Genomic DNA, 16,381 nt, shown 5'->3' with positions numbered 1-16,381 from the left:
ACTATCAGCGCCTGCAGCGGCGCGGCTGGGCGGTGCGGCTGTCCCTCCCCGGTGAACCCTCCGCGGAGGCATATTGTCGACTCCCGGGCCCAGTCTGCCGGCGGCTGGCCGCGGCAGACCGTCCTGGAATGCAGCGGCGGCGCGGCATGTCAATCGGACGCGGCCGCAGCGCTGGGAACCGGCGGCTGTTGGCGCTAAACGGAGATCCCTGGGCGGGCGGCTGCTGGTGCTAAGTGGAGATCCTAAGAGCGGGCGGCTGCTGGTGCTAAGTGGAGATCCTGTGAGCGGGCGGCTGATGGCGCTAAACGGAGATCCTGTGAGCGGGCGGCTGCTGGTGCTAAACGGATACCGGCTGAGGGGGCGGCGAATGGAACCAAACGAGCACCGGCTGAGCGGAACGGGAGACGGGATGGCACTGGTACAGTGACATTGCCAGTGCATGGATTACACTGTACCCTACTAGGCAATGCCTTTTGTCTCTCTGAGACCGTTTCTTTTGAAAGGCAGGCCTCTGGCCGTGACCATGGATCACCTGATGCCTGACGGTCAATCCCAAGAAGCTCACGTGAAATGATTAACCTAATAACTATTCGATGGCAACTCCAAAACAAGAGTCTACATCATGGCATCTCACCGAATAAGGTCTGCGCCGCACTGTGGCTGCCTCGCCTGTTTGCTCACATATTCAGCCACAGATAGGTCGTTATCACGGCCCAAATACGTCTTGCGGCCCGTGCCAATGCGGGGATGATCGCCCGGCGGCGGCGGCGGGGATTGTCGGAATTTATGGTAGGAGCGATACCGCACCGAGCTCGGATCGGCCGCTCAGTCGGGCCGCGAAATGGCGTCAGCGGGCTGTCGGGGCTGAATATATGGCGCCGCTCTGCCGCGGATTCTGAGCAGCCCAGATGATGGCCCTGATGGGGTACACACTGGCTGAACGCTGAGAGGATTTAGCCATCGCCGCTGCGGCGAAAATGGTCCGAGGTCTGGGAATTACTTGGCGGAGCGGCTCCAGAAAGTTCCGAGGCAGCTGGAACTTAGTGCAGAAGTTGGGTGCGCTGTGCTCATCTATGTCCTTATCTTAGAGGCAAGTTCTGATACCCGTGCTGAGGTTACACAGAGCGTTGACAACGCTACGTCGCGCTGTTTTTCGCTCGACATATCACTGACCTTGGTTTGAACTGCGTGGGCGCGATTTCACAGCGGTGCAGCGGGTTTGCTCAGCGTTCTGAGACGGCGCACCTGGGCGGTGACGACATCCGTTGTTGCACGCTCTACCAGACAGCACCTAGCTGGAGCTGATCTGTGGGGTAGGCCCGTAGCCAGACCCAGCCCGACCCAGCGGCGGTCTGTGGGACAGACCCAGACCTAGTGCCGCTCTGTGGGACAGGCCCAGACCCAGTGCCGGTTCGTCTGTTGTCGCGGTCGGCGTCTCACAGTAATGAGCAGAGATTCCGTGCCGCTGCGCCCAACACGGGCCGGCGAGGCAGAACGGGGCGGAAATGCGCGCTACCTGCAACGGACCGCATCAGCCGCCCCAACGAGCCGCCTGTGTCCACCCGATAACAATGGCATAGCTGCGCTATTGGATATCAGCCTAACCGCTTATTCATCGGCAGTTAATTTTATTCTCACTTGGCACAGGCTACGTCACAATTCGCAGTCCACACCATCAGTGCGCCATCAGCTCGGCCGCTACACTGTTTTCGTCCAGTTCCAGATGGGGTTATCGTGTTTTCTCTATGACCTTGCTCTCGGCGGCCAGATGACACTCGGCACGTGACCCGGTGAAACTTGACCCGGAGTGACCTGAGTGGATCAGTGACAAAACCACTGCCTGAATAGCTGGTGGGCTGTCTGTATGAGTTGGCATCTCACCAACATGAGTAATTGTTTCGTATGCCCGACTAGTCGGACCTGCCTCACTGCGACAGTGCCCTGCCGGGGTGGGTGCGGCGGTGTCTGTTCCCGTTCCCTGCCGCGTCCGCTGGCCATCCGTTCCTCTGATGAACACCGCTCACTGCAGTACAAACTAACGCAGTCCGTCTCAGCTCGGTCTGGCTGCCTCTGGGCCTTCCCTCTGACACTGACCAGACGGTCGGTGACCAGAACACTAGCCGGCACTCCGCCAGACGGCTGGCCGGCCCAGACGCACCGCTGTGGTGACTGGTGCGTCTTCTCAGGCTCGGCGGCCTCTGCGGGCTAGCAACGGCCAGGACAGGGCGCTGCAGCCCGGATGGTAACGGCGGACGGAGGCCCGGGCGGCCCGAGCGAGCCGACCACGCGGCTCCGCGCGCCGGCCGGCCGGTGCTCTGATTTGATCTCTCGGCCGGTGCGCGCCGGCGCGGAGCGGTTCGGCGGGATTTGCGCGCAGCTGTGAGCGGGATCAAAGGCTGGGACGAGACGGCGGCCGGCCAGCTGCTGCCCGTCAGGGGAGTTATGGTGTCAAAACAGCGAGATGGCATCCGCGTGAATTATGCTCCGGCTGCTCGTCAGAAAACATACAATTTCAATTATATCTTTTTCAACATTAAATTTTCACTAATATGGGATGAGTTCACTGTTGCGAACGCAATATGTAAATAACTTCGTCGTCCCTCAAACTAGCCAGCAGTGTCCCGTTGTCCAACTGCCACGCCTCAGCGTTGGCACGCAGATTCCTATCACTCCTAGACAATCCTGAGGTCACCTGAGATTCCTATCATCCTCCGAGGCTGTCCTCTGAGGCCACTTCAGATTCCCAGCAGCACCCCCGAGGTTAACCGGGGTCAGTTCAGATTCTTAGCCCTCCCCGGGGCCACCTAGGATTCCTCTCTCTGGCCGGTGAGTTCCGAGGTCACCTCCGATCAGCCCGGACGAAGGGACGGTCGAACGTTGGACGGACGCGTGGCGTCTTCCCAACTCCGCCGTCCCTCCCTCCCGGTCGGCTGGCTGGCAGCGGCGCCGCGCCGCCCGACGATTGCCTCACCGACGGCGGCCTCTGGCACCGGCCGGGCCGCGGCCCGGCACCTGCTGCCCCCGGTCACGTGTCGTGTCACATACCGCCGGCGCACAGTGGGCCAGGCGCTTCAAAAAAGCGGAATTAAATCAATGAGCACAGCTGCGGTGCCAAAAATGATTCGTTACAGGGTAAAATATCATGCTAAAGCCGAATCCGATATCCATTTTCAAATTTGATTGGTTACGCTAGGTCACTGACCTATGACGTCATTATTTAATTTCTGCGCTGCACATATGCCTGGGACAGGCGGGCACTATGCCGCATTGGCCGCGCGTTTGCAGTCTTTTCGTGGTTTCAAGCGTTCAAACATGTGATATGATGTTGGTCCCATGCATTAGGGTGGGTGTAAAGGTCACCTGAAGGTCAGGTCAGATCATTGACCTTCGATGACCTCGGTTCACTTTTTCGAGTTTTACATGTTTCTGGGCTAGTTTTTGGAGCTGAATTCGAATTTAGGAACCATTTGAACATTTACGAAGTAGTTTTGGTGCCTTCGTAACATGTTACGAAGCTGTCAGAGGCGGGTTGACACCTACTACGAATACCCGGCAGGACCCATACTGGTTGACCTGACCTGAGCTGACCCGACCTGGCCTAAATGCATGAAGACATCATCTGTGATCAAAACTAACATGATATTCGTGATCAGCATCCCGAAAAACCCCTTAGCAGCCACACTATACGACGTTCTAACAGGTCCCGACTTTCGGCCATTGACCTGACCTCAGAGGTCACCATTTGACCTATGACCTTAAAACCGGGTACCGTTGGCTTCGTCTCGTGACGACCTACACGATGGTTTTTTCCGCGAGGCTCTAGCTCAATTAGGGGCCAAACGCGAGGAGGGTCGCATCCCCCTGTGCCGTCGAGGGATGCAAAACGGCCTATGCCGGCGAGGGTTAAACTCCCTTATTTGTCTGTTTCGCGCAAAAATGCGCAAAATATTTGCATTGGGCAGCAAGCTATACACCTTGAGGAAAGTCAGGCAGCAAATATCTTCGTGTTGTTCGGTGACGTTTTCTTTATATCCTTATATAAATTCATTGCGTCGTTGCACTGCCACGGTTCCGAACAGGCACTGTAAACCCCACCGCTACTAGTAAGCATGAAATAGTTCCCGGGAACTTGAGTACGAGAAACATGCGCAGAAATACCGGCTGTTTTTTTAAAGCTATTTTGTACGGAATAACTTTAATGATTTTACGCTGAGAGCTTTTGAATCGGGGGAACGGAAAATGGTACACAGCAGTCATTTCCATCTCCAGTCGGTAAGTCCTACTTTGCGACGTTATAGCATTATCTGCCTTGACATTGGGGAAAGGAAACTTGGTTATTCGGAAACTTTGGACATTTTTACAATACTCTATCCCATAATTACAGGAATTTCACCGAAGTTGATTTTCGACTTAATTCCGCTTTTTTGATGCGCCTGGCCCACTGTGCGGCGGGGCGGAGACAGATGGCTCGGGAACTGAGCCCAGCGGGAAACGCTGGCCCGGCTGCCAGACATACTTCACGCCGTCAATTTCCGCGATTTCCATGTCCGAACCCAATTTGGCTCCTTTCGACTTTGGCTTCCGTGTTGGACGTGAATGGTGTAGGACCTAGGAAGTCTGGCTTTCTTTTTGAAGTTGTGCAGTTCTCCATACAGCAGTTTGCGTGCCTGTATCAAGGCGGCTCCCGCCGCCCACCGCCCCGCGCCTGTGCCGGCGGCTGGGGCTGTGGGCGACGCCCTTCAGGGCGGTGAGAGCTGCGCTGCGCAGACCGGCTCTCGACTCACCCTGGGCTGACTCAGAGACAGGTCCGTCGGGCGGGCTGCGGGATCGATGGGAGGGCCGGCGGCGGACGTCCCTCGTCAGGGGTAGCCCGAGGGGCTGAATCAGCTGATCCCGCCAGCTCGACCCGGCAGACGAGCGACTGGTGAAGAGGCATCAGGGATTGGTTCGGAAGGTTTGCTCAAGTTAAACTAGTGAAGGCGGTGCTTTGATGCAATCGTCAACATTCAAAGCCAATATTCAAGCTAACGGCCAGTATCTAATTCCGGTGTGGGATGCAGGTCACGGCGTTATTTGATGTGGTCTATGACGGTATTGGCGGAAAGTCCCCGGGTGGTGCAATAGTTAACTCCAAAGCTATTTTTGAATCCAACAATGCAGACACTGTGCGAATCCAAACATCGAGAGACTGGCGAATAGCAGCCCGATCTGCCTGCTCTCTGGGAAGTCCACACCGGATCTGGGCGGGGCCCCATCAGATCTGGCTCCATTTCTCTGAACATACGAAACTGGCACTACTGAGAACCGCCTGAGGCCCTCGGACTCTTCCTCTGGTCGCTGGCTTCTGCATAGAATAGGAGAGAGAGAGAGAGAGAGAGAGAGAGAGAGAGAGAGAGAGAGAGAGAGAGAGAGAGAGAGAGAGAGAGAGAGAGAGAGAGAGAGAGAGAGAGAGAGAGAGAGAGAGAGAGAGAGAGAGAGAGAGAGAGAGAGAGAGAGAGAGAGAGAGAGAGAGAGAGAGAGAGAGAGAGAGAGAGAGAGAGAGAGAGAGAGAGAGAGAGAGAGAGAGAGAGAGAGAGAGAGAGAGGAGAGAGAGAGAGAGAGAGAGAGAGAGAGAGAGAGAGAGAGAGAGAGAGAGAGAGAGAGAGAGAGAGAGAGAGAGAGAGAGAGAGAGAGAGAGAGAGAGAGAGAGAGAGAGAGAGAGAGAGAGAGAGAGAGAGAGAGAGAGAGAGAGAGAGAGAGAGAGAGAGAGAGAGAGAGAGAGAGAGAGAGAGAGAGAGAGAGAGAGAGAGAGAGAGAGAGAGAGAGAGAGAGAGAGAGAGAGAGAGAGAGAGAGAGAGAGAGAGAGAGAGAGAGAGAGAGAGAGAGAGACCGCGCCAGCCGTTCCTCGATGGCTGAGCGGTGGTGGCGCCCGGTGGAAAATTCCCAGCGGCCCGGGTTCGAGGGCTCAGGCGCCGACTGTCTGTTGACCTTGGGGCTCGCCCCGGCTGACCTGAGTGACCCGGCGGCCCGGTGACTGGCTGACCCGTGACCCGGCGCCGGCGCGGCTCTGAGGGAAGTGGGCCAGACGGTCTGCCGAGGAGATGGCGGACGGACGCGACGAACGGCGGGTAGGACGCTGATCAATGGAGACGGACCGATCGATCAAAGCTGAGGAGCTGCTCCGCCCCGCTCGTCGACCGGCCGGCGTCAACAGTCTGGCCCGGGTCAGCGGCGAGACGGGGCGTGAACCCGGGCGAGAGAGATGGAGAGAGAGAGAGAGAGAGAGACGCGCTTTGCTTTACTCTCATCCCTCCGCACCGTCTCGTCACCTGAGCCGGGCCGCTCAGTCCCGTCCCTGGAGGTGGCGCGCCGGGCCTGTTTTCGACACCGCCCGCTACGCAGTACCTTCCGCGCGGCCGCCAGTCACGCGCGGCCGACCAAATTAGCACGCGTGACGCGTAGGTGCGTCGTGGGCGACGTCGGACCGACGCCGCGCCGCCGGGGGCGGGCTCTGCTGGAGGTGGAAAAACCGCCGCTGGGGCGAGGGTAGATAGATTCACCGGGAGGCGGTCCGCAGCGGAGAGAGAGAGGCTTATTTAGAGGGAGTTGGAGCTCAGGGTACACTCTAGGTCTTTTTGTGACTGTTTTTAATCATAAAAAGTGAAGTAGTTGTTTATTCGATCGCATCTGGCGATGTGTTCCCTGGGTGCCAATGGGTATTGGTTCTGGCTAAATTGGCTCCAGATAAAGGCGGTCTGTTGGGATCTGAACTCATAAACCGTCTCCCGTCTGCGAGGAGGAATTTCCAGCTCGGAGATATTGGGAATGCTGTATTGGAGACGCGGCAGCTGGCGGTCATAGCTGGCCTGCGCCGCCTCTCGAGACTCGTCTGAAGGGAAAGGTCGCGCTTGTAGGCGAGCTGCCGGCTGGCGACTGGTGAGAGGCAGAGAGAAGTGCAGAGGTCAACCTGAAGTTGGGGCCGGAGGTCTCTGGGGTTTCATGATAGCATGCAGTTCCAGAGAAGTAGACTTTCGTGTGGATGTGCGGTGTGCACTCGGAATCCATTAACTTTTTCGTCATGGCGGAACTACGCTGCCATCCCCGATCTTGTTAGCGTAGAAATACCGGAGTGAGCTGCAAATAGCCGTGGCCTCCCTGCCTGCCCAGCTATAGTTACCTGTCTCACTGGGCTTTTGTAAGCGCCACGGGCGTGGTTTCGTATTGCCCTGTCTGCGGCCCCAGCTCGGCGCAGGCTGCCGCTGCTCCGCGCCGATGACTGTTCTCGACTCGTCGGTGACGTCGGCGGCGCGATGACGGTGTGGCCGCGTCATCTCGGCGGCGGCGGCTCGGCCAGCTGGCGCCGCCGGCGGGCGCGCTCAGTTTAGCTCGGCTCCGATGACGGCGGCGCGGGGCGGGGACGGGCGCCGCCGCGCCGTCGGTCTGTCCGCAGTGGGATCGATACGCGGTGCGGCGGCTGGGTGTGGCCGAGCGGCGCTACAGAGCGGCCGGCCGACCGGCGGCGCCGCCCCGCCGACATCCATCGGCCGATCGGCGCCCCGCCGACCCATCACGTCCCTCCGTCCCATCGCCCGGTCACGAGCGGACGGGACGTGCCGCCGACATCGGCTGACCATTACCGGCGGGGCCGTCAGCCCGGCGCCGCTCGTCCCGATGACGGGTGACGGCGCCCTCTCCGGTGACGCGTCAGCCGTCATCCGGCGGCGCGCGCACTCTGCTGACGTGGTCGGAACGCGTGACTAATCCTCATCCCGTCCATTCCTCACCGGTCCCCAGCGCTCCCCGTGCCGCCCGACCGAGCGCCGCCTCCCCAGCCTCACTCCGCCCCCACCGCGGCCGACGCGACAGAGCTCGAGTTTGCACTGGCGCAGCCGTCTGGTCTGGTCTCGTGCGGCGGCGGCAGCATGGGTCCCGTCCGCTGCCCACTGCATGACCACGTGGCCGGCCGGCGCCCGGCAAACGGCCGCTGCCGTGGCGGCGGGCGCGGGCACTGCGCAATCGCTGCGGTGGGCGAATAGATGGACAGATAGACTGGCGGGATGATGTACTTTTGAACGGATAGATTGGTAGGCAGATGGATGGTGGATGACGATGTTCTTTCAATATGATTCAACTTTCTCCCTTCTTGTTTGTGAGTTTGCTTACCGGCTTGGAAAAACGTTGCTGCCACACTGGCACACGCACTCGGCAATTACATAACACACTCAAGGCCCTAACACACTTTTCGGGTCGATTTTCTCACTCTTTTCACATACGATGAGCCCAGTGCCCTCAGTCCCGGGTGACCTGTCCTGCCCGTCGGTGACCCGTCAGCTGACCTCGGTCCCCTCTGTTTGTCACAGTGGGCACGGCTCTGGTGGTCCAGAGGACCGGCGTGCTGCAGCGACGGTCCATTCTCAGCGAACCGCCGCTGGACGACACTCGGCTGAGCTACATCAACGCTTCGACAGACTTTTCCGTTAGCGTGAGTACCCGCGGCGGGAGGGCGAGAGACTCTGACAAAAACACCGACTGTACCCACTGCAGGACACTGATACTGACACTGACTCACAGGGCAGGATACTGACACAGGCACATGGCGAGAACTGATAGAGACAGGCACAGAGAGACTACAAAACACACACTGACGCAGGGTGATACACACTACACAGACGAGATGGAGCCTTTTACACACGGCCGCGCTCTGACTAACCAGGCGATGATACACTGACGCAGGACGTATCCCACCGAGGCGGTGACAACTGACACAGGACGGGCTCTGTACTGGGGCGTTCACTGGTGACCGACCTGTCTAACACACAGTGCGGGCACTGAGTCAGGTGGTGAAAGGACAGACGACAGGGCCGGGGGGTGGACATAGAGGGTCTGTCTGAGATGGACCGGCGAGAGGAGCTCCGAAACGGTGGAATAAGAAGAGGCGTTCAGTTTTCCAGACTTGTAGAGTGAAAGTGGAACAGGGTTTTCTATTGTTCACTGTAATGTGTGTTCTGTGTTCGTGCGAGTATTTTGTTAGATATTATCACGAAGGCGCTGGGACACAAAGTGATTGTGGACCTGTTAATTACAAGCGCGTTCGTGTGTGTATGCTGGCACGACGCCGGAAATTCGCTGGGAAATCGCAGCGGAAATCTGCACCACAGCTAGTCAGCTCCCCAGCTCGCGATGTTCCGCTCTTGGCTGCCAGGAACTCGCGGTGACACATTGTCTGGGGAGGGGCTCTTGTGTCACTGGCACTGAGGCTGGGCTGACAACCGCCCACTGTCCGCCGCTCACCGCTCGCCCGCTGTTCGTCCGCCCGCGATGGCTTCCCGTGATGCCGGTCTGAGTCAGCCCCAAGAGTTGGCGGCGGCTCAGCTCTGCTGCTGCTCCTATGGCACGGCTGCGGGGGCCGGCCATCCCTCGGTGGCGTGAGCTGCGGGGCCGGGTGGAGCCGATAACCAAACGGCCCTCCCCGTCGGTCGGGCGCGGACCAACGGCCGACCGAGGGAGAAGCTGACGGCGGCGCCGCGCCCGCCGCTCCCCGCTCGCCGGTTCGCGTTCGCCCGCTGTCCGTCCGTCCGCGAGGGCTTCCCGTGATGCCGGTCTGAGTCAGCTCCCAGAGTTGGCGGCGGCTCAGCTCTGCTGCTGCTCAGGATGGCACGGCTGCGGGGGCCGGCCATCCCTCGGTGGCGTGAGCTGCGGGGCCGGGTGGAGCCGATGACCAAACGGCCCTCCCCGTCGGTCGGGCGCGGACCAACGGCCGCCACCGGGGGAGAAGCTGACGGCGGCGCCGCGCCCGCGAGGTCCGCCGCTCCCCGCTGGCCAAATATGGACGGCGTGGTGGGCTCGGAAAGTTCCGGATCAAACGGTCGTCGGTCGGTGTGTGGAATGGCGGCCGGAAGCCACCTCTGAGCGTCCCCGGACTGCTGGTAAAGGGTGGCCGCTATCTAGTAAAGTAATCTTGGCCGCTATCCGCCGATCGCATCTGCTGGCCGGCGGCGGCGCCCCCGGCTGTTTGCCCGCCCGGCGCCGCCCGCGCCCCGCGGCTAGACCCATTACACGAGCCGGCCGCGTGCCGGTCAGCTTCGGCCGTCGGCCGCCAGGCGGCAGCAGCGCGCTGCTCCGCCCGGCTCCAATGGGCGGGACCCCGCGGCGCGCGCCAGACAACTACGCAGCCTGCTGGCGCGACCGACCGGGCGGGTGGGGCAGGGGGCAGGCCGGCAGTATCGAGCGATAGGCGAATTGCGAGCGGCTCCGGGCGACGGCAGGGGTGGTCGGGGCTCGAACGAAAACCAAGGTCAGGGAGGGCGCGCGAGGTGGAGCTCAGGGCCCCTCAGGACTCTGTCGATGCTTCCAAAGAACTCAGGATGTTGGGAAAAAGTACGGTTCCTCGGGTACAGTCAGGTTTCAGGCGTCTTGATGACTGGTCACTGATCAGACGTCAGTTGGTTAGCTCTGCGCGCCGGCGTGGAGCAGGGAGCGGCGGGCAGAGGGCGGTGTGTCCAGTTTCTAGCGCCCCCGCCGACCCGCCGGCGCCGGTCGGCGGCCGGGGTGGCCGGTTCCCCGCCGCTCTACCCCCAGGTGCGTGTCCGTCCCGAGCCGGCCGCCATCACCGCACCGGCCGTGACTCAGTCGGTATGGAATGTGGGCTACGTGAGGTCCGTGTGCTGACATCTGACGGCGGGGAGTGGAAGTTATAGTTGCTAGACTGACCGCCACTGGCGCTGTGTTGCAGGAGCTGGGAGACGAGATGACCAATCTGGAGAACCTGGACAACGACTCGTTCCTCAACAGTCTGGAGTCGATGACGGACTCGATGACGGGGCAGACGTGCTGGAGCAGAGAGGTACGCCACCTGAAGCTGTGAGTGGTGAGCGCGCTAGCTGTCCACCAAAGAGTGCTCTAAAAGCCGGGTCCCCTCTGACGTGTTAGTGTAGATTCGAGGGCCTAGTGTAATCGTGGATGCGTTGTTCTGAAGGCACTGGTAGACAGTCATGGGTAATGCTAGCTGCTGAGCGTTTGACCGTCCGTACTTATTCGTCATACCATGTATGAGCTCCGAAGTGTTTAGTGCAGTCATGGCGAACGGAGCCTGGCCAAGGGACGTTGATGGCGTCACCTAACTGAGAGCTCCAATCACCCACCGTGGAATAGGTGACACTAGTTGCTCGTATTGTCTCGGCATAGCCAGGCCGCGGTCGGTCGCGGAGGCACCACAACCAAAGTAGTCTAGTCTTCACTGAGCGCGGCGGGCTTAGTCGGTCTAGTCGGTTCGGTAGGTCGCCGCCAGGTGTCGGGGCGGTCTCGCGGACCTCGGCCGGCCTCGGGGGCCGCTGTGTTCAGCGCGGGCTGGACTCTGACCCGACAAACTGAGATGCTGCCGAGCAATAGCGCCGTATGTGCGAGCCGGTGTGATGGGTGTTTTGGTAAACCTCTGACGGGCCGAATTGTGTAGCGGTAATGATCTCACCCGTGGGCAGCTAACACGGCTCGAGGTCGTCTGTGTTCTGTGTGTGTTCCTGTGCTGGTGTGTGAGGTTTGAGGAGGAAGTCAGGCGAGTGTGCAGTGTCCGTGTACCGTAGCGGGTGGTGCGAGCTCCTGGCACAGAGTCCGGTGGTGTACCGTCCGACGTCTGTCCCGATCTCTTCCTGTGTTGAATCGCTATCCTGCGTCATTCCATCCGCTGTTGAAGTAAAGCGGTTCTCCTGTGTAGATTATTGCTTCCGATTATATGTGTTTAGTATCGTGATGGCCGTTGGGCTTCCCTTATTCGTTAAGCGGTGCTTCACACCTCTTAAATTCTTTATTTGGCATATAACAGCTGAAATTTCAGTAAAGTTTCTTCAACTTTAGCATCGTCACTTCTCATGAGTATAATCATATGGCAGATAAACTTTTATAGGCATTGCGGGCTAACCTGAAGCTGAAAATATTTCATTAAAGCGGAATCACAGATAGTTTATTTCTTTTACAAAAGTATTTCGGAGTTAAGCCTGGATACGGCTCCGACACTTTCAAGATATACCAAAATGTTGTGTAAAGTCTTGACGTTGGTATGGATTGTTGTCCCTTTTGTGGTTGAGCACGTCTGGAGCTGTTTTACGAAAAGGCAGAGTTCGTAATTTTGAGTCATCCAAGTCTTGTAATGAACTATTCACTTGTGTAAGCGTCTGTTAAGGTAGGGGTAGGCACTCTTATTATTTTGTCCCTTCTTGTAGGTACTCGAAGTGACTACTGTATGCCTGTACGTATAAAATACTTCCGTCCAAAGACCGTTGACTGGATATTGTCCCTAAGGAACCATACGTAACCTTCCATACTTCTGGAGACTGCGTTTTGTCCGCGAACCACGCTGCTCCTTTTCCCGAAGCATTTGGTAACTCCATGTGTTTATTTATCTTGATCGGACGTGTGTGCAATTGCATACGTTGATTGCAGTTCAATGATTGTTACTATGGTCATGTTCGAGCAGCTTAGAGCACCGTAGGGCAGTAGGTATGTCTGTGCTGACATTCCAGTTTTGTGTTCCGATTATTTGATATATTATTTGATCCGATTATGATTCTCATCAGAAGTATATTTTACTATTCATCGAAGTATGTAGATTACTTATTATCCTCGAAATATTAGTCTTCCCACCATTTTACTCACTCCTTTTAGCACTTCCGAGGTAGTCACGATCCGGTATTGTTTGGCATGCACTGAGTAGCATGGGTGATAAGTTGCCAAATTATATTATCAACTGCACGTGACTTTGTAGGCGGACTGTGTTTGAGATGTGTGTACAATGTGGCTTGTATCATGTTCATCGTATGTGCAGAGGAAGATTGAAATGTATTTTTGTCTCGTTTGTTACTTGTAAGTCAATGCGTCACTCTCCACAATATATGCTCTTAGTGAAAAGAGAAATACCTATTGCTGCTGTTTGTTACTAGTGAATAGGGCTGTGTGAATAGTAAATAGTTCCGAGCAAGGTTATACGGACGGATCCGGGCGGGCGGGCTCTGTCTCTCGTGTTTTGGACGGAAGAGGGCGCTGCTGAGGCCGGCCGGCACCACTGTGGTCCACGGCCATACTACCTACCCTCCACGCTGGCAAACAAAAGGGGACGCTCGGCTGGCTCGCGGAGTCTGGGGAAGTCACCCCCAGCTCCTCTCCAAGACTCAGTGGCGGCGATAGAGACATCCAGCGGTTGAATTGCAGTTCTCGGGGCGGGTCACTGCCGCGTCTTCCCGCTAACTGGGTCTGCTCTAAGACCGGCCGCCGCGCCGTCTGGAGCGAGCTGTAGCTGTAGATTACATACCATGTTCATCGGCCGTATCTATTACGTGTCACAGGGAAAAGACCGTATGGTAGGGGCTAGCCTGGTCCTCGCCTGTCCGAGCGTTTTTCGATATGACTGTACCGATGGCTACAACTGTAGTATTACATCGTATTGTGTAATACCCTAGTTCAATTGCATGACGTAAGTGATCCAGCAACGCATGGCTACGGCCTTGGGTAATTCTAACGGGAGGCATTTACAGCTCTGTGCTGACGTCACTACCGGTGTGCGAGGCACTGTTGTCATGGAAACGGAAACCTCCAATAACGCCCTAAAACCGTTTATGACGCCAACACATGGACCCAAGGCCGTATAAGAGCATGGACCAATCAAAGAATGCATCAGCTTTGTGGAGTGGAGGAACGGCGACTACTTAATTCTGGCTGAGGCATGCGGGAAGTTAAGACAGAACGCATTCCTGTGTAGACTTTTGAAATCAAATGGCTCCCGCTTTAGTGATTGATTCAACTCACCCGAAATGGAACTATTATCACATCCCGTACACGACATGACCGAGTTTCATCACTCCGACTGCAAACATTAATGTGTTCCTGTGATTTATGAGGCAGCTTTATTTCCATGTGTTTTGGTTCATTTCATTGGTTCATTTCATTGCCTCTGGTGGGCTGGTGTTGGCGTCAAGGTTATATAAGGTCGGCCATCGCCCGGGGTTCCGGCGATGGTTCAAGGTCGTCTCTACTCGGTGCCTGGGGGCTCGGTGTTCAGGGCGCGCGGTTAGGTGGACTCGAAGACGGCCTACTGAAGTAGACGGAAGTGTCCCTCGAGCAATGATCCGGGAAGGTTTGTGCGGCTCCGGTAGTGCACTGTAGTGGAAATTATTGATGATCAGACAAATGATAGGTGCCTTAGGTCCATAGCTGTGGATTCCCTGAGTTCCTAAGGTGACTGCGGTGACTTATTCGCATATCACTCCCGCGTTCCTTCTCAGATCCAGCTTCGGATTCCCAGACACCAACCATTCCAAAATCGCGCCGGAGTAATGCTAGCAACTTTATTTCGCTCATAAGTGGTAAACAAGACGCAGAACACAGTCACTTTGCCCCAGTGCTGCGCGCACGAGTCTGTCGCGCGCCCGCGCTCGAGCTGGTTAATCCAACAGTGGCAATCGCGACGGAACGACACAATTCACAGCGGTGTGTGGCGGCGGCCCGCGCCTCTCGACCTGGCCTAGGGGGGGGGGGGGGGGCCGTCCGGCGGCCGTGCGGACGGCTGCCATCAGCTGCCGCCGGCCGCGGCCGCGATGTGCTGGCACCGGCCCTTGTTGGGCTGGAACAGACACACTCCAGAGAAGGCGGCCAGCGCCTTATCGTGCGACTGAAACACAGAGAGCCAGGAGGTCAGATGGGGTGCAGGTTACAGCCGCCACTATAAGGTCAAAGGTCACAGTTGATGCCCAACAGACAGTGGCCAAAGGTTATGCTTCAGGGGCTATGGTCAACAGCCAATGCGCGCTCTAAACGGAGGGCCAGTCAAAAGTCAAGGTCACATGGCACATGAGGGGTAGTGGTCCAAAGTGCAGGTCACCGTATGACGAACTACATAGGGTCCTATGTCGCAGTCACACGTGAAGGACGCCGTCAATGATGCTGGTGCGGAGTTGCGCTGATTAATATCGGTCACGAACGGCAATCATTCAGCATCTGCTGCAGATTGCCGCACAGCTGTGATGATCGTCGCACATGTGTCATCAATTTGTGCCGACCCAAAGGTGTCGCACAGGGAGCCACCGATTGGCTGCGGCCGGCCGCCGGAGGCGGCGGGGCGTGTTCGATTTTCAGCCTCCGGTTTCACAGATTTGAAAGATTCATAGGCCCACAGGTCCTATCGTATGCTTTGAGCTGACATCTCACAAACTCGAATCTTCCGACGCCTTGCTAACGCCTCTGAACTGCCTACGGCTCACCCTCCCACCCTTACACCCCTCTCACATCTCACGGTTCTCACCTTGGTGAGGTCGCGCTCCCAGACGGCGCCGCACTGCCCGCAGCACTCTGGGCACGGCCGGCGCAGCGGGTACCCTCCACACTCGTTACAGTCCAGAGACGCCTCCTCGTTCCGCCAGCTGACTCCGCACCTGAGGGGCACACGGGTCAGGTCACCGGTCACAGGTCAGACCATAGGGCACATCACAGGGCAGGTCAAGGGGCAGTGGACAAGTCATAGATCATGGATCGGGACTGCGTCGCAAGTTTTCCGGCATCTCCCAGTGGCGCCTCAATTGAATACAAACAAAAATTGCACCATCACTTATCACTCTGGCCTTTGAATTGAAGGTCATCATAGTGTGTTGATAAATTATATAATACTGATCGATAAACATCCAAGGACTGCCGTCTTGGCCAACACCCAACGCCCCTCCAGGACCGCATGCACTTACGTGAGGCAGTTACTGTTGTAATCCTTGAGATCTTCTATGGTGAGCATTTTGCCGTACTCCTCCGTGAGGGTGTTGGGCGCGAACTCGTCGTGGGCCGACTCCATGGCGGGCGGCGCGAAAAAGTGGATCCCCGAGCTGAAGCTGGACGCGGCCGTGGCCGGACCTACAGAGAACTGGATCCCGGATCCGACACTGGACGGAGTGGCGCACGCGCGCGCCGTGAAGTGGATCCCCGAGCGGAAACTGGACGCCGCTGAGGAGTTCCTGGTGAGCAGAGGGGTGTCCGGCGGTCAGCGGGGAGGCTCAGTACCGGACAGAGGGGGTCTGGCGGTCGGCGGGGAGGCGCAGTACCGGACAGAGGGTCCGGCGGTCAGCGGGGGTCGGTACCGTACAGAGGGGTGTCCGGCGGTCAGCGGGGAGGCTCAGTACCGGACAGAGGGGTCTGGCGGTCAGCGGGGGACGGTATCGGACAGAGGTCTCAGAGGGGTCCTGCCGCCTGCGGTCAGCGGGGCACGGTATCGGACAGTGTCGTCAGACGCTGCACAACATGACGTGCAGGGAAATGGAACTACGACACATAAGGCGACCAGCATCGATAGCCGACTTCACCGAAATGTCATGCGGTCGGTATCGAGTGGGTTAGGCTGTTGAGGGCCGATCCAAACTGGACAATGGCGCCATGC

The 16,381-nt window shown here is 57.7% G+C and overlaps 2 protein-coding genes across 9 annotated transcripts in view; one reads left to right on the top strand and one right to left on the bottom strand.

The window, feature by feature from the left end:
• Window positions 1–12,885, top strand: part of LOC122388399 (actin cytoskeleton-regulatory complex protein PAN1-like) — a 63,061-nt gene extending 50,176 nt beyond the window's left edge. For all 7 annotated transcript variants that reach the window (XM_043379440.1, XM_043379447.1, XM_043379441.1 and 4 more), the window contains 2 exons: window positions 8,340–8,461; window positions 10,712–12,885. In XM_043379440.1, the coding sequence (XP_043235375.1) occupies window positions 8,340–8,461; window positions 10,712–10,843 (254 nt within the window). In that variant the 3' untranslated portion in view covers window positions 10,844–12,885. The remainder of the gene's footprint in view (window positions 1–8,339; window positions 8,462–10,711) is intronic.
• A 1,413-nt stretch (window positions 12,886–14,298) lies between these two features.
• Window positions 14,299–16,381, bottom strand: part of LOC122388402 — a 33,532-nt gene continuing 31,449 nt past the window's right edge. For both annotated transcript variants that reach the window (XM_043379452.1, XM_043379454.1), the window contains 3 exons: window positions 15,699–15,962; window positions 15,266–15,395; window positions 14,299–14,635 (listed from right to left, as the gene is read on the bottom strand). In XM_043379452.1, coding sequence (XP_043235387.1) covers window positions 14,537–14,635; window positions 15,266–15,395; window positions 15,699–15,962 — 493 coding nt within the window. In that variant the 3' untranslated portion in view covers window positions 14,299–14,536. The remainder of the gene's footprint in view (window positions 14,636–15,265; window positions 15,396–15,698; window positions 15,963–16,381) is intronic.

The sequence above is a fragment of the Amphibalanus amphitrite genome, unplaced genomic scaffold (genome assembly GCF_019059575.1).
Source record: "Amphibalanus amphitrite isolate SeventyFive unplaced genomic scaffold, NRLGWU_Aamphi_draft 000320F_arrow, whole genome shotgun sequence".
In the NCBI taxonomy this organism is placed as follows: domain Eukaryota; kingdom Metazoa; phylum Arthropoda; class Thecostraca; order Balanomorpha; family Balanidae; genus Amphibalanus; species Amphibalanus amphitrite.
Note: the sequence above shows the minus strand (reverse complement) of the source record. Positions and strands in the feature narration are given on the sequence as shown.